Raw genomic sequence first — 14,956 nt, 5'->3', positions numbered from 1 at the left:
TATAAATTTTGATAAGTTTGCACATATTTACAAATTACTGTCCGCTATCAACATAAATTTCACAGTACGCACCTAGTGGCTAAACATTCTCTTATCTCTGCGTACAGATACAAACAAGTCTCCTATTGTACAAAGACTGCAAATATTGTCAGGAGAACAAACAGCAGATCTTAAATTACAATGGGGCTTTTTTAAGTTGCATTGATTTTGTAAAAAAGCATCTCAGCAAGAAATGCTGGACAGTAATCTAATGTCAATACTATATTTAAACAAATAACACATCGTCTGATGTGGATAAACTCAGCTTCTGATCCATAATAAGATGGGGGAACAGTGCATGAAGGGATGTGAATTTACCTTCTCACAGCAGCGCTATGAAGGAAACGTGCCATGACCTGGAAGCAGAGCCCTACTGGCTTGTTAGTTCTCATATTAATATGTCAAGGGTAATTTCCGGATTCCAATCCTAAGGCGACAGCCTTCTTCTAGCAAGACAGTCATGTTAGCTTAGTGCCAAGAAGAAGAAGAATAAACTCTAGGCTTGTATTCCACTACATTGAGGAGCAGTGATATCATAACACTTTCCTCACAACTGTGTTGTGCATGACAAAGTTCAAGATGATTTTCAACTGTCCCTCTTTGATTAAACCGTCTAACCACCACTTACCCCACCAGCTTCCATGATTCAACACATTTTTTGCCATTATAGATAGTTAAAATGCCTGGCTGAATGCAAAGTTTTAAATGAGCAGCAAAACAGAGATTGGAGTTGCATCATAAAACTGTCTAGTATTTCAACGTAACTAACAGAAAGCTCTATTCGACAAAGCCACCCAAATGTTAGACCTCACCCTCTTTAATAGTCCAGCTGAGAACACCATCTGACAAGAACAATCATATCTGAGAAAATGACTCTACAAATTCTCTGACAGATTCAAAGATACTCCTGTCCTGTTAGGGTGTAGTGAGAAAACAGGCAGCAATGGGAGTGGAAAGGGAAAGGTGGTAGCCCTAGGACAAGGCAGGAACGAATATTACCCTGTGGATAATGCCAGTCTCAAAACCATATTCCCGCATCCAGTTGCCACTAAAACTTAATCCTAGGGTTGTCTAGCAAAGATCCAGGAGCACCACATGTTCAACATATTCACCGAAGCTAAAATTCACAAAAAGAGTCTAACTGGAGCTCACTAAACAGTCAGTGGTTATTATTAAAATCTGGCTTGGAATCAGCATCCCTGGTTTGCAAACTCTTCTTTCACCCTTTCTGCAAAATATAGGGCTGGGGAATACGATGTTATATACCTAATGTCCTCTCGTAATCAAGAAGGAAATGTGCTCGAAATGCATACATAGCACATATGAAATAAATCCTTCCGCTCAACACTTGCAGGGTCTCGGAAAAATTATTCCCTTTTAGCATATACTCCGGTATTGCTTTTTAACTGAAAATGTCTTACACACAAGCAGAATCTGTACTAGTACTATTTAACCAAATCAAAAGGGCTGCGCAAATGATATCACGCCCTTTGACAGCTTCTGCAGATATGACCGCAATGACAACCCAAAACCTTCAAACTAAACAATATAACAGGCGGTGACAATGCAAATTTTGAGCAAGATAACATCACACGAGCTTTCATTCTAATTAAATAACAGAACCTTAATCATACATCTAATATGAATCAATAAAAAAAATTGAAATTACTCCAAACCAGATAGAAATACCAAAAAATGAATATCATCCCAAATCACATTAAAAATGTTCTCAAAAGCAATGTCTGGATCAGTGTCCTCACATACAGTGACTCTGTAAACATGCACCCAGAGATAAATTAGAAAACAGTGTTTTACTATAGTAACTATGCTAATGAAATCTGAATTTACTTTCTGAAATCCTAGAAGTAAAACGGTCTGCAACTATTTGCCAAACTACAACCTGGGAATCCCGGGATTCCTGTGTTCTTCAACAGTATTTATTTTTTAAACTTCTCCTGAGCCTTTGTCAAAAACATACCTGATCAGCCCAGGCACTTCAGTTCCCCATGGGACAGGGCCAGATGTCGGCAACACAAAACGACCATTGGAGTTCTGCACCTTGTCCTTCAGGAAGATGGACACCTAGGATGAAACACAACATCAGTCAGCTGGACCTTCATCTTATATAGAAAGACATCTACTGCTCATTAAATTCTGTCACTGTGGGTATTTTGAGCTTTCAAAAAAGAACACTGCCTCATCAACAGACAAAGTATCCCCCAAAATTCTAGTTGCCTCGTTGAAATTCTAAAATATTGCATGAGGCCTCATTTTTCAGACTGCTGCACTCTTAGAGGATCAATGACCTAACAAAGTAGCAGGGTGTGTGAATAGCTGAATGTAGAAATACGTCTAATAAGATACTCTATTACTGACAGCGATACTTCAACTTTGGAAATATTCCTGTGGGCCGGACTGGACTTGACAAACATTCATATGCAAGGAAGGGAACCAAGTGGACATCAGCAGTTCAATAAGTCCTGACCGGCATCACCAGACGTGAAGATCCTCTGGACATAACCTATGCCACATGCTAATTTTGCCCTTAGTTCCTCTCAGATTTTCCTGAAACAAGAGGTTAAGGAACAATCCAAGGGTACCACATGAAGGCAGGGTAAAAGAGGGAGGCAGAAATAAAAGTGAATTTATCAGATACATTTTATCATCAGCTGAGAAACAGGTCCCTAGCAAGACTTTGTTCCTTAAGATACATAGAGTTTCAATAGATTACCAAATTTGTCATTATATATTTTATATCCCTCTAATCTAGATGGTATTGAACTAAACCATGATATTTCTGAATCCGGTCACTGATATAATGAAATGTAATGATTTAGAGAGGTTGTTGGCTTTCTGTAGACATCCTGCACAGAACTTGTTTATGTAAAGTAGTAGGAGTTACCAACATTAAGGCACAATGAGCCAGAAGCTCTTCAAGAACTGGGGTCAGATTCACCTCACAGCAAACACTAATGAATCACAGATCTCCCCTGTAGATTGTCAGCTAAATGATGGCACGCTCTTGGCGACTTCAGATATTCCAAACAAAGTGGGAACCAGATTTGTTCAATCCATGCCATGTAAAAACTGAGCAGCCAATGAAGCCTTCTTTTGCTTTAAGAGGATGAGGCATGAACGGATAACTGAAAACTCAACAGTATAATTAAATTAAAATGGAAGTAGTAGAAACCATGGCTTAATATGATTGATTTCCTTATTTACATTATAAACTGCATGTGATGGACCCAGGCTCAACATGTGAAGCTCTCTGATGCTTTCATTAATGTTGATGATAAACAAAAATGCTGCTTTCAAAGAAAGCAGAGTTGAACTACATAAATGAACATAGTTCACTTGTTAAATGATCAAAGAAATGGTCAGTTGAAGCCCATCAGAGCATTAGTTCCATGAGATCCTGATTCCCAAATGAATCCGCTTCCAGTGTTCAGTTGCCAGTACTCAAGAGCCCCCAATACCCAATATAACCTACCTTCTACTGTCCTATCTACTATCCCTGTGTTTCCTTAATTTTGCTCTCTTTCATACATGAACCAACTTCATTGAAGGCTGTGGTCAGTGGGGACCCTTGGGCTTTTAATTTGTGCAGGAGTTTGCCAGTGTTAGGCACCGGCACTTGGTTCAGCGTATTTATGACAGTCTACCATATGGAGGCACTGTCTGTCTATATTTGAGCAGATCTCAACAAAGTTTGAAATAGACTTCAAATAATTCATAAAACCAGTGGGTTCAGGAGAGTCGTGCAACTTGAAGCGACCTACAATAGTTCAAAAACGTATACTGTGTGAGGGTTAGAATTTGGTAGCTCTGGCAGGCACAGTGAATAGAACAAACGACAATGGTCTCCTTAGAAATACCTTGTAGCACTTACATTGTTACAAATTAAACATTGATCCCTGCTCGAGCTCCCGTTTCCTTCAGAACACCGCACAGCATATAGGAATACTCAGTGTTCACCGTGGATACTCAAGCAGAATGTGGCTGTGGCCGGTTAGACTGTTAGAAGGCTAAACTAGGTTCACCCAGGAAGGCATGCAGTTGCACATGTGCACTGACTTTTGAGAAACCGCTTGTGTTGCTTCCACTTAAACCGGATCCCCAAATGTGAGATGGTGGCTTAAGGAGGGGCTTGTGGCTCGATACTCTAATAATCCCTTCACAGTGACATGAAGCGTGAAACGGAAAGTGTCTAGATGGTGCTAAACAAAGTGCAAAATAATTTGGATATCTGACTTGCAAGGTTCTGGCTGCGAAGAAAATAGTGGAAGAAACCACAAGAAGGGTGCAAGTCTTCGAGGGCCGTGCAAAAGGAATGGATGCAAAGTTGAAAGAAGTGAAGTCTCGATTTCAGGTGCTGTTGGAGGCCTAGGTATTTGGAGTTGAGAATTTTGACTTTAAGAAACTTGAGAAGCAGCTCTCACATCACAATATTTGGGTTCCAGTGGAGGTGCCCAGAGAGGATCTTGTAAGGCAGCTTACGAGGAATCTCCCTGAGCTATTGGGTATGCAACAGGATGAGAACTATGAGATAAGCTTTCAGGCTCTTCCCCAATTCAAGTCAGTCCAAGACAAGTTCTGGTGCCACTGTGATGGCAGTCAAATACTGGATCAAATTCTGAGTTCAAAAGAAAGTGATGAAATGTGGAGATGCAAAGTTGTTATTTCTGGAATTGTGTTCACAAACACTGGTCAGGAAGAAAGCACTAATGACTATAGATTATACATCTGTGGGCTACCCAGCGAGATTGAAGTCCGAATATCAGGATAAAAATTCAGTTTTCATAGGTTGACTCTACCAAAGCCATCCTGTAAAATGTGGGTCCTTCGGCAAAATGACTGTCCCAGAGAACTGTGCCGAGACTGCTGTGGTGTGTACTATAGAGAAGAAGGAAGTTAATTTATTTCAACATTCTCCTCTGGAGGAAAGACTGGTGTTTCCTACTTGAGCTTTTTGCAAATTATATTTCTCTTGTTGCTTCGCTCTCCCTTTTTCTCCGCTCTTCGCTTTATTAAAATGGAACAGGGTTTGTGTGGTGCTGATGGATACAGGGATGATGTTCCAAGTTCTGGGTACAAAAACTGAGAAAGATGTTGTCTTGAACTTTGTTTTTTCCACTCCCTTGCCTTCCGTCTAATGGTGCCCTGCCCTGGCTGCAAGCTTTCCATAGTCCACCAGAGATTGTGAGATTGTCAGCCCGACAGGTATGAGTGCTGGTGGTAACTACTATATATGTATGTAGGTACGTCAGGCCCGGACTGGCCGTAGCGGGCACAGGGCAATCCCCCGGTGCGCCGCACGGGTGGGGGCCGGTTTTGGGCCCCTGGGGGCCGTTTTTGTTACAGGGCCGTTTTTGCAGCATAGCTGCAAAATCGGCCCTGTAACAAAATCGGCCGAAAACCGGCCCTGGCAAAGAGCTCGGCTGCACCCCCAAGCCCCGGGGGGGCCAGCCGAGCACTTTGACAGGGCCGGTTTTGGTTCCCAGTCCGGCCCTGATGTACGTGGTTTTTCTATAGCACAAATCTAGAAAAAAGGCAGTGGAGCACTGTACAGGTTAGAAGATGAGCATAAATTTAAAGAGTGATAGGAATGGTAACTGGGTTGTGAATGGTTAATGCATTGTTTTGTGGTGTTCTTTAAAGATGTGAGCCTTGAACTCTTTCCTATTTGGAGTATTGTTGGGGTCGTGCTAATGGATATGAGGATTTTGCTCCAGATCCTTGGTGCATATGTCTTCAAGCCCTGATGTTACCACTATACAGATGAAAAAGTATGAGGACCAGAACACTAGTTCTGAAGTGCCTTTTTTGGAAGAAATGGTTTGACTTTCTTTAGAACAGAGAGCTGGAACCAGGCTGTTTCTGTTTATTTGGCAATGTGTTCTTTGAGGGTGAGGTTGAAATCGAGGATAAATCCAAGTGATGTGGCATTCGATGAAAGTTGGGACTTGAAGTTGTCAAGGTTCATGTCATTGAGCCAGGTTTGTATTGTTTCTTGTTTGGTGTTCTTGGCAAATAACATGAATTCCTTCTTGGTTGGATTGAGCTTCAAGCATGAGTTGGACATCCAGGTCTAGATGATGTGCAGGCAGTGTTTGAGGTAATGGATGTCTAAAGCAGAGAAGGCTTTCAAGTAGAATTGTGTATCATTGGTATATTGGTGAATTTTGATGCTGTTATCTGCGAGTAGAGAACAAAGTGGCTCCATGTATAGGTTAAGGTTGAAAAGGCACAGTATGGAACCCTATGGGACTCTGTAGGTGATGGAGATCTTTTGGGACCTGAGCTGGCTATGTGAACAAACTGGTGTTTGTTGGAAAAGTAGGGGGGCGCCAGTGAAAGCCATTGCCGGTGAATCCCATTTGAGAGTGCATATGATGGTGGGATAATCAACTGTGTCAAAGGCAGCTAAGCGATATCAGGAGGCACGGAACATCATCTGCAGTCAAGGGGACATGAAAATTATGCAGCTGGTTTTGAAGACAGTGCGAGGCAGTCAAGGGGAGCAAGTGAGCTCCCACAAAGTAGGAGTGATGCAGTCATATTTATTCAGGCCACATTTATGATGTGCTGCGGCAACAAATGATGAACGGAATGCTGAATGAATCAAACATTCACCCCCAGTCAAGAGATCTGAGTTAAATCAATTGTTCTTTTGCTCACTACGTCACCCCAGTTAGGACCCAGCCGTATGCAAATCAGTCTTGACCCTGCTCCTCATGGGAACAGTCCAGCCCGAACTGCCAAGTCAGGTTTTCCCTCGGCCAGAAACATCCTGGGACCAGTTTCATGGCAACACCCCTAATCAGCCAGGCTAGCTTGAATCCAGTGGCACAGCAAGCAAGGGGCTCATGTCTGGGCATACTCTTAGCCACTTAGATGATTTGCGCTCCCAGTTAGACAGGGAGCATGTGCCTGCTCTCTCCAACTTGGCAATGCAGCACAGGTTGGAGAGAGTTTCAGTACGCACGGCGGTTTGGCCGGCCTGAGAAGGCTGGCCAGACCATCATGCGCACGGAATAGCAGTGCAGCCACTCCTCCACTAGTCTGTCATCCCCCCGGCCCACCCCCAAACCTCGGCTAGGAGAGCAATAATAAAACGATAATAAACAAGGGTTTTTTATCCTTTTATTTTTCATTTTTTTGGCTGCTGGCAGGTGGGGTGATGCTCCTCTGCCATAGTGGGGGAGCCACCGCTGTCTGTATCCCACACATTAGGAACATGGCTGGAATTCTCCTCCTTCAGGGCCAGGCACTCTCCTTTCCTCTCTGAACAAGGAGGTAGGTTTCTAGTTCCTATGGATAGGCACAGGTTCTTCAGCAGGTTGTGCAGCCTTCAGGTGGTGTTCCCTCACCCCTGGGAGATTGGTGCCCATACACACACCAGCCCTGGATTACAGCAGCTCTACGAGTGCTCAGCAGAGCACTACTTTCCTGGATCAAGAAGAATTTAGAACTGGAACCGTGGTATGGTTTGGATCTCAGCTTTATACTAATTTTCCAGACAGGGGATGTTGATCCTCTGTCTAAAGTCCTGGGACCGGTTGTGGGAGGCTCTATATCAAACGTTACTTTCTGGCTACAGCACAGACAGAGCCTTTAAGCAAGGTGAAGGCTGTCACAGCAAGTAATGATGATATTGGTTCCAAGCAGCAGGAATATCCTACAACATGGGAACAATTAAGTGAGAATACTCTGCAACCGGATGTCATCAACCTTCCTTAAGTACCTCTCAGGGAAAGAAAAGGGCAGTCCCTGCCTAGTAGCAAAGGGAATGATTGTCATCACAAAAGATAAACACTCAAGTTTCCTTTCATTGTTCGTGATGACCTTAGAAAAACCCTTGGTGAAAAACAGACCCATTGTTAATATATACCCATTCACATTTCGCTATATTATTCTTTAAATAAAGTAAATCAAGCTGCAAAAACTGTGCCTAAAGGATTACCTCCTTTTAAAATAAACTGATGTTTTGAATTGTATCAGTATTACTAATATATGTAACTAAATGATTAGACTTAATGTGATCTCCCACTTAACAGTAATCTGCAGGGGTGACGGAAAGCTATCTTACCTTTGTTTGCCCTTATGATAAGTAATCACTGAGACTAGAAAGCACTTTGTACTTTCTTTTGTAAATGTTGCACTTGTTTACAGGAAAAAGTACACTACATTAGAGCTAGCAAAGCTGGGCTTTTGACAATGCAGACCAGCATTTTTTTTTCTGAAACTGTATGTGATCTTATTGACAAGTTCATTTTTAGCTTCCACAAGAAAGCACAGAAGTTTGCACATGTTACAATATAATCTGAAAATTTTTAGGAGTCATTTTTCTCCAGTCATGGTCAAGTTTAAAGTTAACATCTGTGTGTTCATTATAATGCTTGCGGGAAAAACAAAAGTGGAATTAAAAAATGATCAAGCCAGCCTAAATAAGCAGAGATAATAGAGGCAATGATAGTTTCTGTGAAAATGACGAGGTCAACTGTGTGACCAGCATCATTGAAGAACGTAATAGGTAAGTGAGGGCTATATGATGTTGGTTAGTCAAAATAAGATTACCATTCTTGCTATCTTCCAAGACATAAGAAAATAAATGTTCCACAGAAAAAAACCGTATATATCAGCATTGAATTTGGTGTTTGTTCGACATTCACCTCAATGCATTCAGGTTGGACGTAGAGGATCTTTGGTTTTCCAACAAGAACACTAATTCAAATGTTGTTCATTTCTATCCCTTTCCCTGTTATTGAGAGGCTGAAGTTCCAATATTTCCCCACCCTCTGTGATGGCCACCCATCTTGTTCCTATAGAAACTGAGATTCTTTTCTGGGAAGATAGTTTTTGTTGCTCCACTTTGCAGACTGAAGGTTTGCTTGCAGACTTTACTTGCAACGCAGATATGCTCACTTGGTTTCCCAGTCCCCTCCCAGGTTCAGCAGCCATAATCTGGCTCTCCCGTGCCATCTAAAATTTCATTGAGCAGTCTTTTACTTTTGGAGAGAGAACAAACACTGATCATGTTTTTAGAGGTACTAGTAGAGACAGAAAAGAATATTCTTTTGCAGAGCAGAGGTCTGATTTTTTGCAGAAAGGTTGACAGTTTTGCAAGTATCAAGGGAAAAGTCTTCACTATCACTCCTGGTGTCATTATAGCAGAAAATGCACAGCTGAAGGCTCTGAGAAAATAAAGCTGACATATATGATTGTAGTAGGTACGATTGTACCTGAGAAACAGAGGGATTGGTCTACGATGAGTCGTGTAGCCAAAAACATCTACTTTTGACGAGGTACATATTCCTTAAGTGGAGACAGCAATTTCTTTCCCCACTCTTAAGGAAGTCATGAGAGACCAACTGACCATAGTCTTCCACAGACACCCATAGTCTTCCACAGTCCTGCATACACTTACTACAGCATCTGGATATGAAAGTTAGCTACTAATGGTGCGAAAATAATAGATACAACTAAAACAATCAAGAAAAAGATCAACGTGAAAAAGCAATGTGGTCGAGTCCAGCCGCCAGGGGCGGCTTGCATGTATGTGCACTGTGCGGGGGGCGGGGGGCGGGAGGCAAATAAGTGGTTGGTGGGTGGGTGGGTGCATGCAGGCAAGGCCAGTGGCAAATAATAAAAAATTAAGTCACTTACCTTCCCTGCTGCACTTCTGACATCCTCTTTGGTCCCTCCTCAGTCGGCCTAGCGGGCTTCTGACTTCAGGAAGTTCCACTAACCAATCCTGGCGCTACTCTCACTAGCATGAGAGCAGCACCAGGATTAGATGGAGTGTCCTGGCTGGGTGTTTCTTCACGCCCTTTAGTCCTGTGATTGGTTTTCACCCAGCTGTCTAAGACAGATGAGTGGAGAGTTGCAAAGCGCGCATGTTGCTTTGACCGGGTCAAGAGAGCCGACCAAAGTGAATTGTGCACTTTGGAGGGTCCATCTTGCTCCTCCAGTCCTACTCTGTTGCCAATTGGCAGCAGCCCTAATCCCGGCTGCAGGCTGCTGCACTGCTATACGTGTAAAATAAAATGGAAATTAAATCATTTTTTTTTCACGTTTAGCCGCAGCATGCAGAGTGAGGATGCCCCCTCGCCCTCCCGAAGAAACTGCAGCTGCCAGGCACCTAAAATGTTGGCTTTATGCAACGCTAGTTCAACCCCCTCCCTCCTCCCCTTTTGGCATCACTGGTGCACCTCACACCGTGACAATAGATAAAATATATTTGTGGCCACCACCGATGGCTGGAATCTTTACAAGATAAACAATCTGAAGTGAGAAATGTAATGTGAGAAGTGAGAAATCCAGTAGAAATGACTGTATGTTTACAGAACAGTCGAGGATGGCAAGAGACAATAATTACCAACTACAGCACTAGCCACATTTCTAAATGGACAGGGATTCAGCAGCAGGCCCACTTCAAGACTAAGGGACTCATTTACAGTTTGTCAGAATGGGAGCCCTCCTGTAAATTAATGGTATGCCACCCTGGCACAACGCTCTTCTCCCTGCCTCAGTGAAGGGTGGGAGAATCACCCGGTTAAAGACAGCAGTGCCTCAACTGTCTCTGCCACTGGGAAACGTTTAGCAGATGCCCAATAGCCATATGGCTACTGGGTTTATGAACTTGAAGGCCACTCTATTTTGGTCAGACCATCACAGGTAAAGTTTACCAGCATTAGACCTCCCTACAAATCTGGGCGATAGTTAGTTTATTCTGTTGAACAACACTACTGCTTTGGGGGGTTTATTTCTGCAGGACGAATAAAATATAGAGAAGCCACCATAGCACAGTAGCCTGCCCAGCACAACATTGTAATGAAAGTGCTCCCTTTTCAGCAGAAGACTTTTGTAAAATATGCAATAGATACAGCAGGTAGTCAATAGCGGGGTCTCTGCCACTCCAGTGGTTTTGGTGGTTCACTCATCTATCCTTCTTTAAATTATGTCCAGATATGAAAAGCAAAACGCTCAGCTTCAGCAATGAGGCAGGAGACGAAGAAAGGGTGGTAAGGAACTGAGCAAATGGCATTCAGCATTGGTACACCGAGCAGCACAAAGATAATATCAGCATAAGTAGTCCTGAATTAAAAAGGTAGACAACTCTTCATTGAAAGCCAGTGAGTCTGGATTTTAGCTTACCAGTTTCTGAGACAGAGAAAGTGTTAACAAAAGAGGGCTGTGGACAAATCTGAGTAAGAGGCCATTGGGGTGGCATAACAGGCTTTACTTAAAAAAAAGGGCTTTGTATTGGCAAAGCGTCCTAAATAAATCAATTTATTTGTTTCATTATACAATGCCAAATGTGCTTACGAGCCTTGCAGGAAAATGTAAAAGCAGAACATTTCTTGGTGAACCAAGTGGCGAACCGAGAGCATGGAGGAATATTTGATAACATTCAAAAGGACAATGGAGCCAAGACAGGAAACCAGGCAACAATTTAAATATTAACTATCGGTCACCACGTCAGATTCAGGAGTAGGTGCAGAGCAGAACTCTGATGAAGTCAGTATTGGATATTTTGGTCCAAGAAATCCTAAAAATATGTGCAGGAGACATACGGGTCTATGGGTCATACAACAGAGTGAATGGTTACATTGAGAGACCAGGGATGAAAGCCCGGGGAATTATCTGACTCGAGGGTGAGCATGGGGAAATTAGGTCAAGAAAATGACATGCTTTATGGGGAGAAACTTTAGAACTTCCACATGGTTCATAATGCACCAGTGGCAAAGAAGGATAAATTGGACCAGGTGTGTAGACACCATAAAGGCTATCTTGGTAAAGAAGCTGGGTGGAAAATGGTAATCAAGGCAGTTCGGGTGATGTAAGAAGAGGACAGGATGGATATGTGGCAATTAGAATTTCAGCTGTACTAAAAAATGTACCTTAATCAAGATCAGAGCAATTGACTAGCCCTAGCAAGTCAGTAAACAACTACTCTATATCCACAAGCTGATCAAAGATACCTTAAATCTTGAGCGTTTGGGAGACCGAATAAGGGAGAAGACGGGACATTACTGGTCAAGGAGGGAAGGCTCCAGCAGAAGATCAAGAGCTAAAAGAGGCCATGTTGCAATTGAAATAATCACAATGGGAACATCATGTAGGTAAGGAATGCCTCTTTTATAGCACAAGCAGGAAGTGCAGACAAAATAGACAGCCTCTTGCAGCCTGCAGATAAACTTCAAACGATTGTGCATTACAAGGCTTCGCACACCTTCAGCACAGACACTCGATGGGCAGAATTTAGGAAGGCAATTGGGTGAGAGTGGGGTCGGAACAGCACTCCCCAAGAAGTGAGGCATTCCACAGTCACAAACGATAGCATGAGTGGACTACGAGAAGGTCATCAAAGTCAAGCAGTCAAGACAACGACAAACAGAACAAAGATAAGAATGTTCCAGTAAACTCCGTGCTAAGACAACTACGAGGAAATGTAATTAAGCTATAGAAATGAAATGCATGAGGATGCAATAAAATTACAAGTTAACACCCCACAACATTTGCAAGAAGAGTGCCTGAATTAAAATGACAACACAATCCAACAATGATGAGAAGGTAATTCAAGTTCTCAAATTAACATAGAGAACTGAAAATACTGGGTAAATAAAAGCAAATCATTCTCATAGGGGCACAACCCCTTTCAACCACCCTCTGGAGGACATACACACAATTGGCATCATTCAACAGTAAGTAATATCTAGCTTTGCTAATTTTATGTCTAACGTGGGCCTCACGGTCAACACCTCTAAAACATTTATTATAAAATGTGGTACAGGGAGCAAGAATAGTCGCACGTTCTTTTTAGAGAAGAACCGTCTAGAATGTTCCAACACTTTCTCCTATCTAGGGGTCTTATTCGATGGTTCTGGTACTTGGACCCAGGCTGTCAAGCTAAGGAGACTGTTATTCTCAAAGGCATTGGCAGCTCTGATCAACTTTAATAGGAAACTGGGGAAACGCCCCCCACCCCAGAACTACTCCCAATCTATAAAGCCAAATGTGTTGAAATCGCGACCTATGGAGCGGGTATCTGGGGTTATGCAGACGTGACCGCTCTTTAGACTGCTGAAAATAGATTTTTTTGAGTTTTGCTGGCTGTACCGGAGAGTATTTCTACTTTTAACTGTCACATGGAATTAGGCATGCCGCATATAGCGCATGTTATTAGTATCCAACCAATTCTCCTCTGGGATCGTATCTGGACTTCTGAGAAGACTACTTTAAACCGCCAAATGATTAGTGACTGTTGTGGGCTAGTTGGGGCATCTCATATAGGATGGCTTAAATGCGTCAGAGAATTCTTGTGCAAACTAGGCCATCAGAAATATTTTGATAACCCCACCACCATGACTAATGTAAATAGGAAATATTTTAAATATAGCTGTCTGCATCATGTCGAAAATATTATATTTAACCTAGAGATTACTACAATTACAGTGCTCGCCCACCAATACATCTTGACTATCTTTAAGATGCAGCCCTATTTAAATCTTGTTATCTCCGACTATGAAAGATTCTTGCTTACACCTTTTAGGATGGGCATCATTCACAGGTCACTTAGTCAGAAATATTGGTCCAGACAGTTGACTAGATGCCCACGTGATGAGTTGTCAGTACAATCCACCATGCATGTATTATTTTTTTGTAAATTTTATCTAGTTCAGAGGAAAAGGTGGATACTTTCAGTGCTCAGATCACTTGGTTTGCGACAATGTCGTCCCGCATTTATGGTTATGCAATCCCTCGGGGAAGAACTTGTAATTTTATCCATTTCGACATTTTTAAAGGTCAGTCTTCTTTTGCAGAAAGACTATCTCCATGTGAGAACTTGAACTGCATAATATAATTAATTGACTTCTCATATGCTGCTGTTCATCTAGTTTTTCTGGCTAATCTATTTCCTTTTAACATGTTATTTTAACTGTATTTTAATGTGCTTTTATGATTATTTTACAAATAGTCGAATAAAGCTTGATTGATTTGATTTCAAGAGGCAAAACGGGGAGCAATGCCACTCGTACAAAGCACCGCCTTCCTCAGCCCCACTCAGTTGGAAGACTTTAAGGAGGCCAGAAATGAAGAACAGTCCTGAGTAGGAGAAATAAAACGAACATTAAAGAAAAGCATGTTTCAGCCACCTCTGCTGCTGAGCCACCTACTGGAAATTAATTTGAGTTGATTACATTTCGTCCTTTAACACTTCATTAATGACGGATAGCTTGAGCAATGTTAATGAATTAACATTGATTGTGATTTATAAAGCGCGACTAATGCTCAAGAACAGCTTTAAGGCGCTAAAACCTCAAGAGCAAATCTGAAAAGGGTAAGACAGCCTACCTGAGTAGTAAAACGTTTTTAAAGACTGAGCGGACCCGAATGATGAACTGCTCTGTGAAAGTGAGATAAGGTCTTGAATTGGACCCTCTTTTCTATAGCTAGCCAGCGAAGGTCTCTTAATTTGAATGCAACAGAACAATGTCTGGGAAGATTAAGTTGTAATCTAGCTGCGGAATTCAGTACCTGCTGAAGTTTACGGAGTACACCAGCCTGGAGGTTACAAGAACATGGGGTAATGATTAGGTTTTTCCTCCATATTGGACCTAGCATTTACTAACAACCCTATTTTAAGTCTTGTTTCTTGCAACAGAGCCTTTTGAGAGAGAATAGTATATCTCAGTACCTTCCTGAAAAAGTAGGGTTCCTACAAGGATTCATTCAAACAGATGATTTGGGCACAACGGTATACTGGGTGCATCATGTTAATATCAGAGCTGGGGAAGATTCCCCCAAACGCCCCCCCCCGTACCCCCACAACCTATCTAGGATCGCAGGCTCCGTCTGCCATGCAAACCTTAAGGTCCCCTCCACAGCCTCCTGAGCACATCGCAACAGCAAT

The 14,956-nt window shown here is 42.3% G+C and overlaps 1 protein-coding gene across 1 annotated transcript in view; it reads right to left on the bottom strand.

Annotated features, from left to right (window-relative positions):
* OSCP1 (organic solute carrier partner 1) overlaps window positions 1-14,956 on the bottom strand; it is a 132,326-nt gene that overhangs the window by 49,279 nt on the left and 68,091 nt on the right. The window contains exon 5 of the mRNA XM_085647925.1: window positions 2,018-2,121. Coding sequence (XP_085504051.1) covers window positions 2,018-2,121 — 104 coding nt within the window. The remainder of the gene's footprint in view (window positions 1-2,017; window positions 2,122-14,956) is intronic.

Source organism: Triturus cristatus, chromosome 3_2 (genome assembly GCF_964204655.1).
Source record: "Triturus cristatus chromosome 3_2, aTriCri1.1, whole genome shotgun sequence".
Lineage (NCBI taxonomy): Eukaryota > Metazoa > Chordata > Amphibia > Caudata > Salamandridae > Triturus > Triturus cristatus.
Note: the sequence above shows the minus strand (reverse complement) of the source record. Positions and strands in the feature narration are given on the sequence as shown.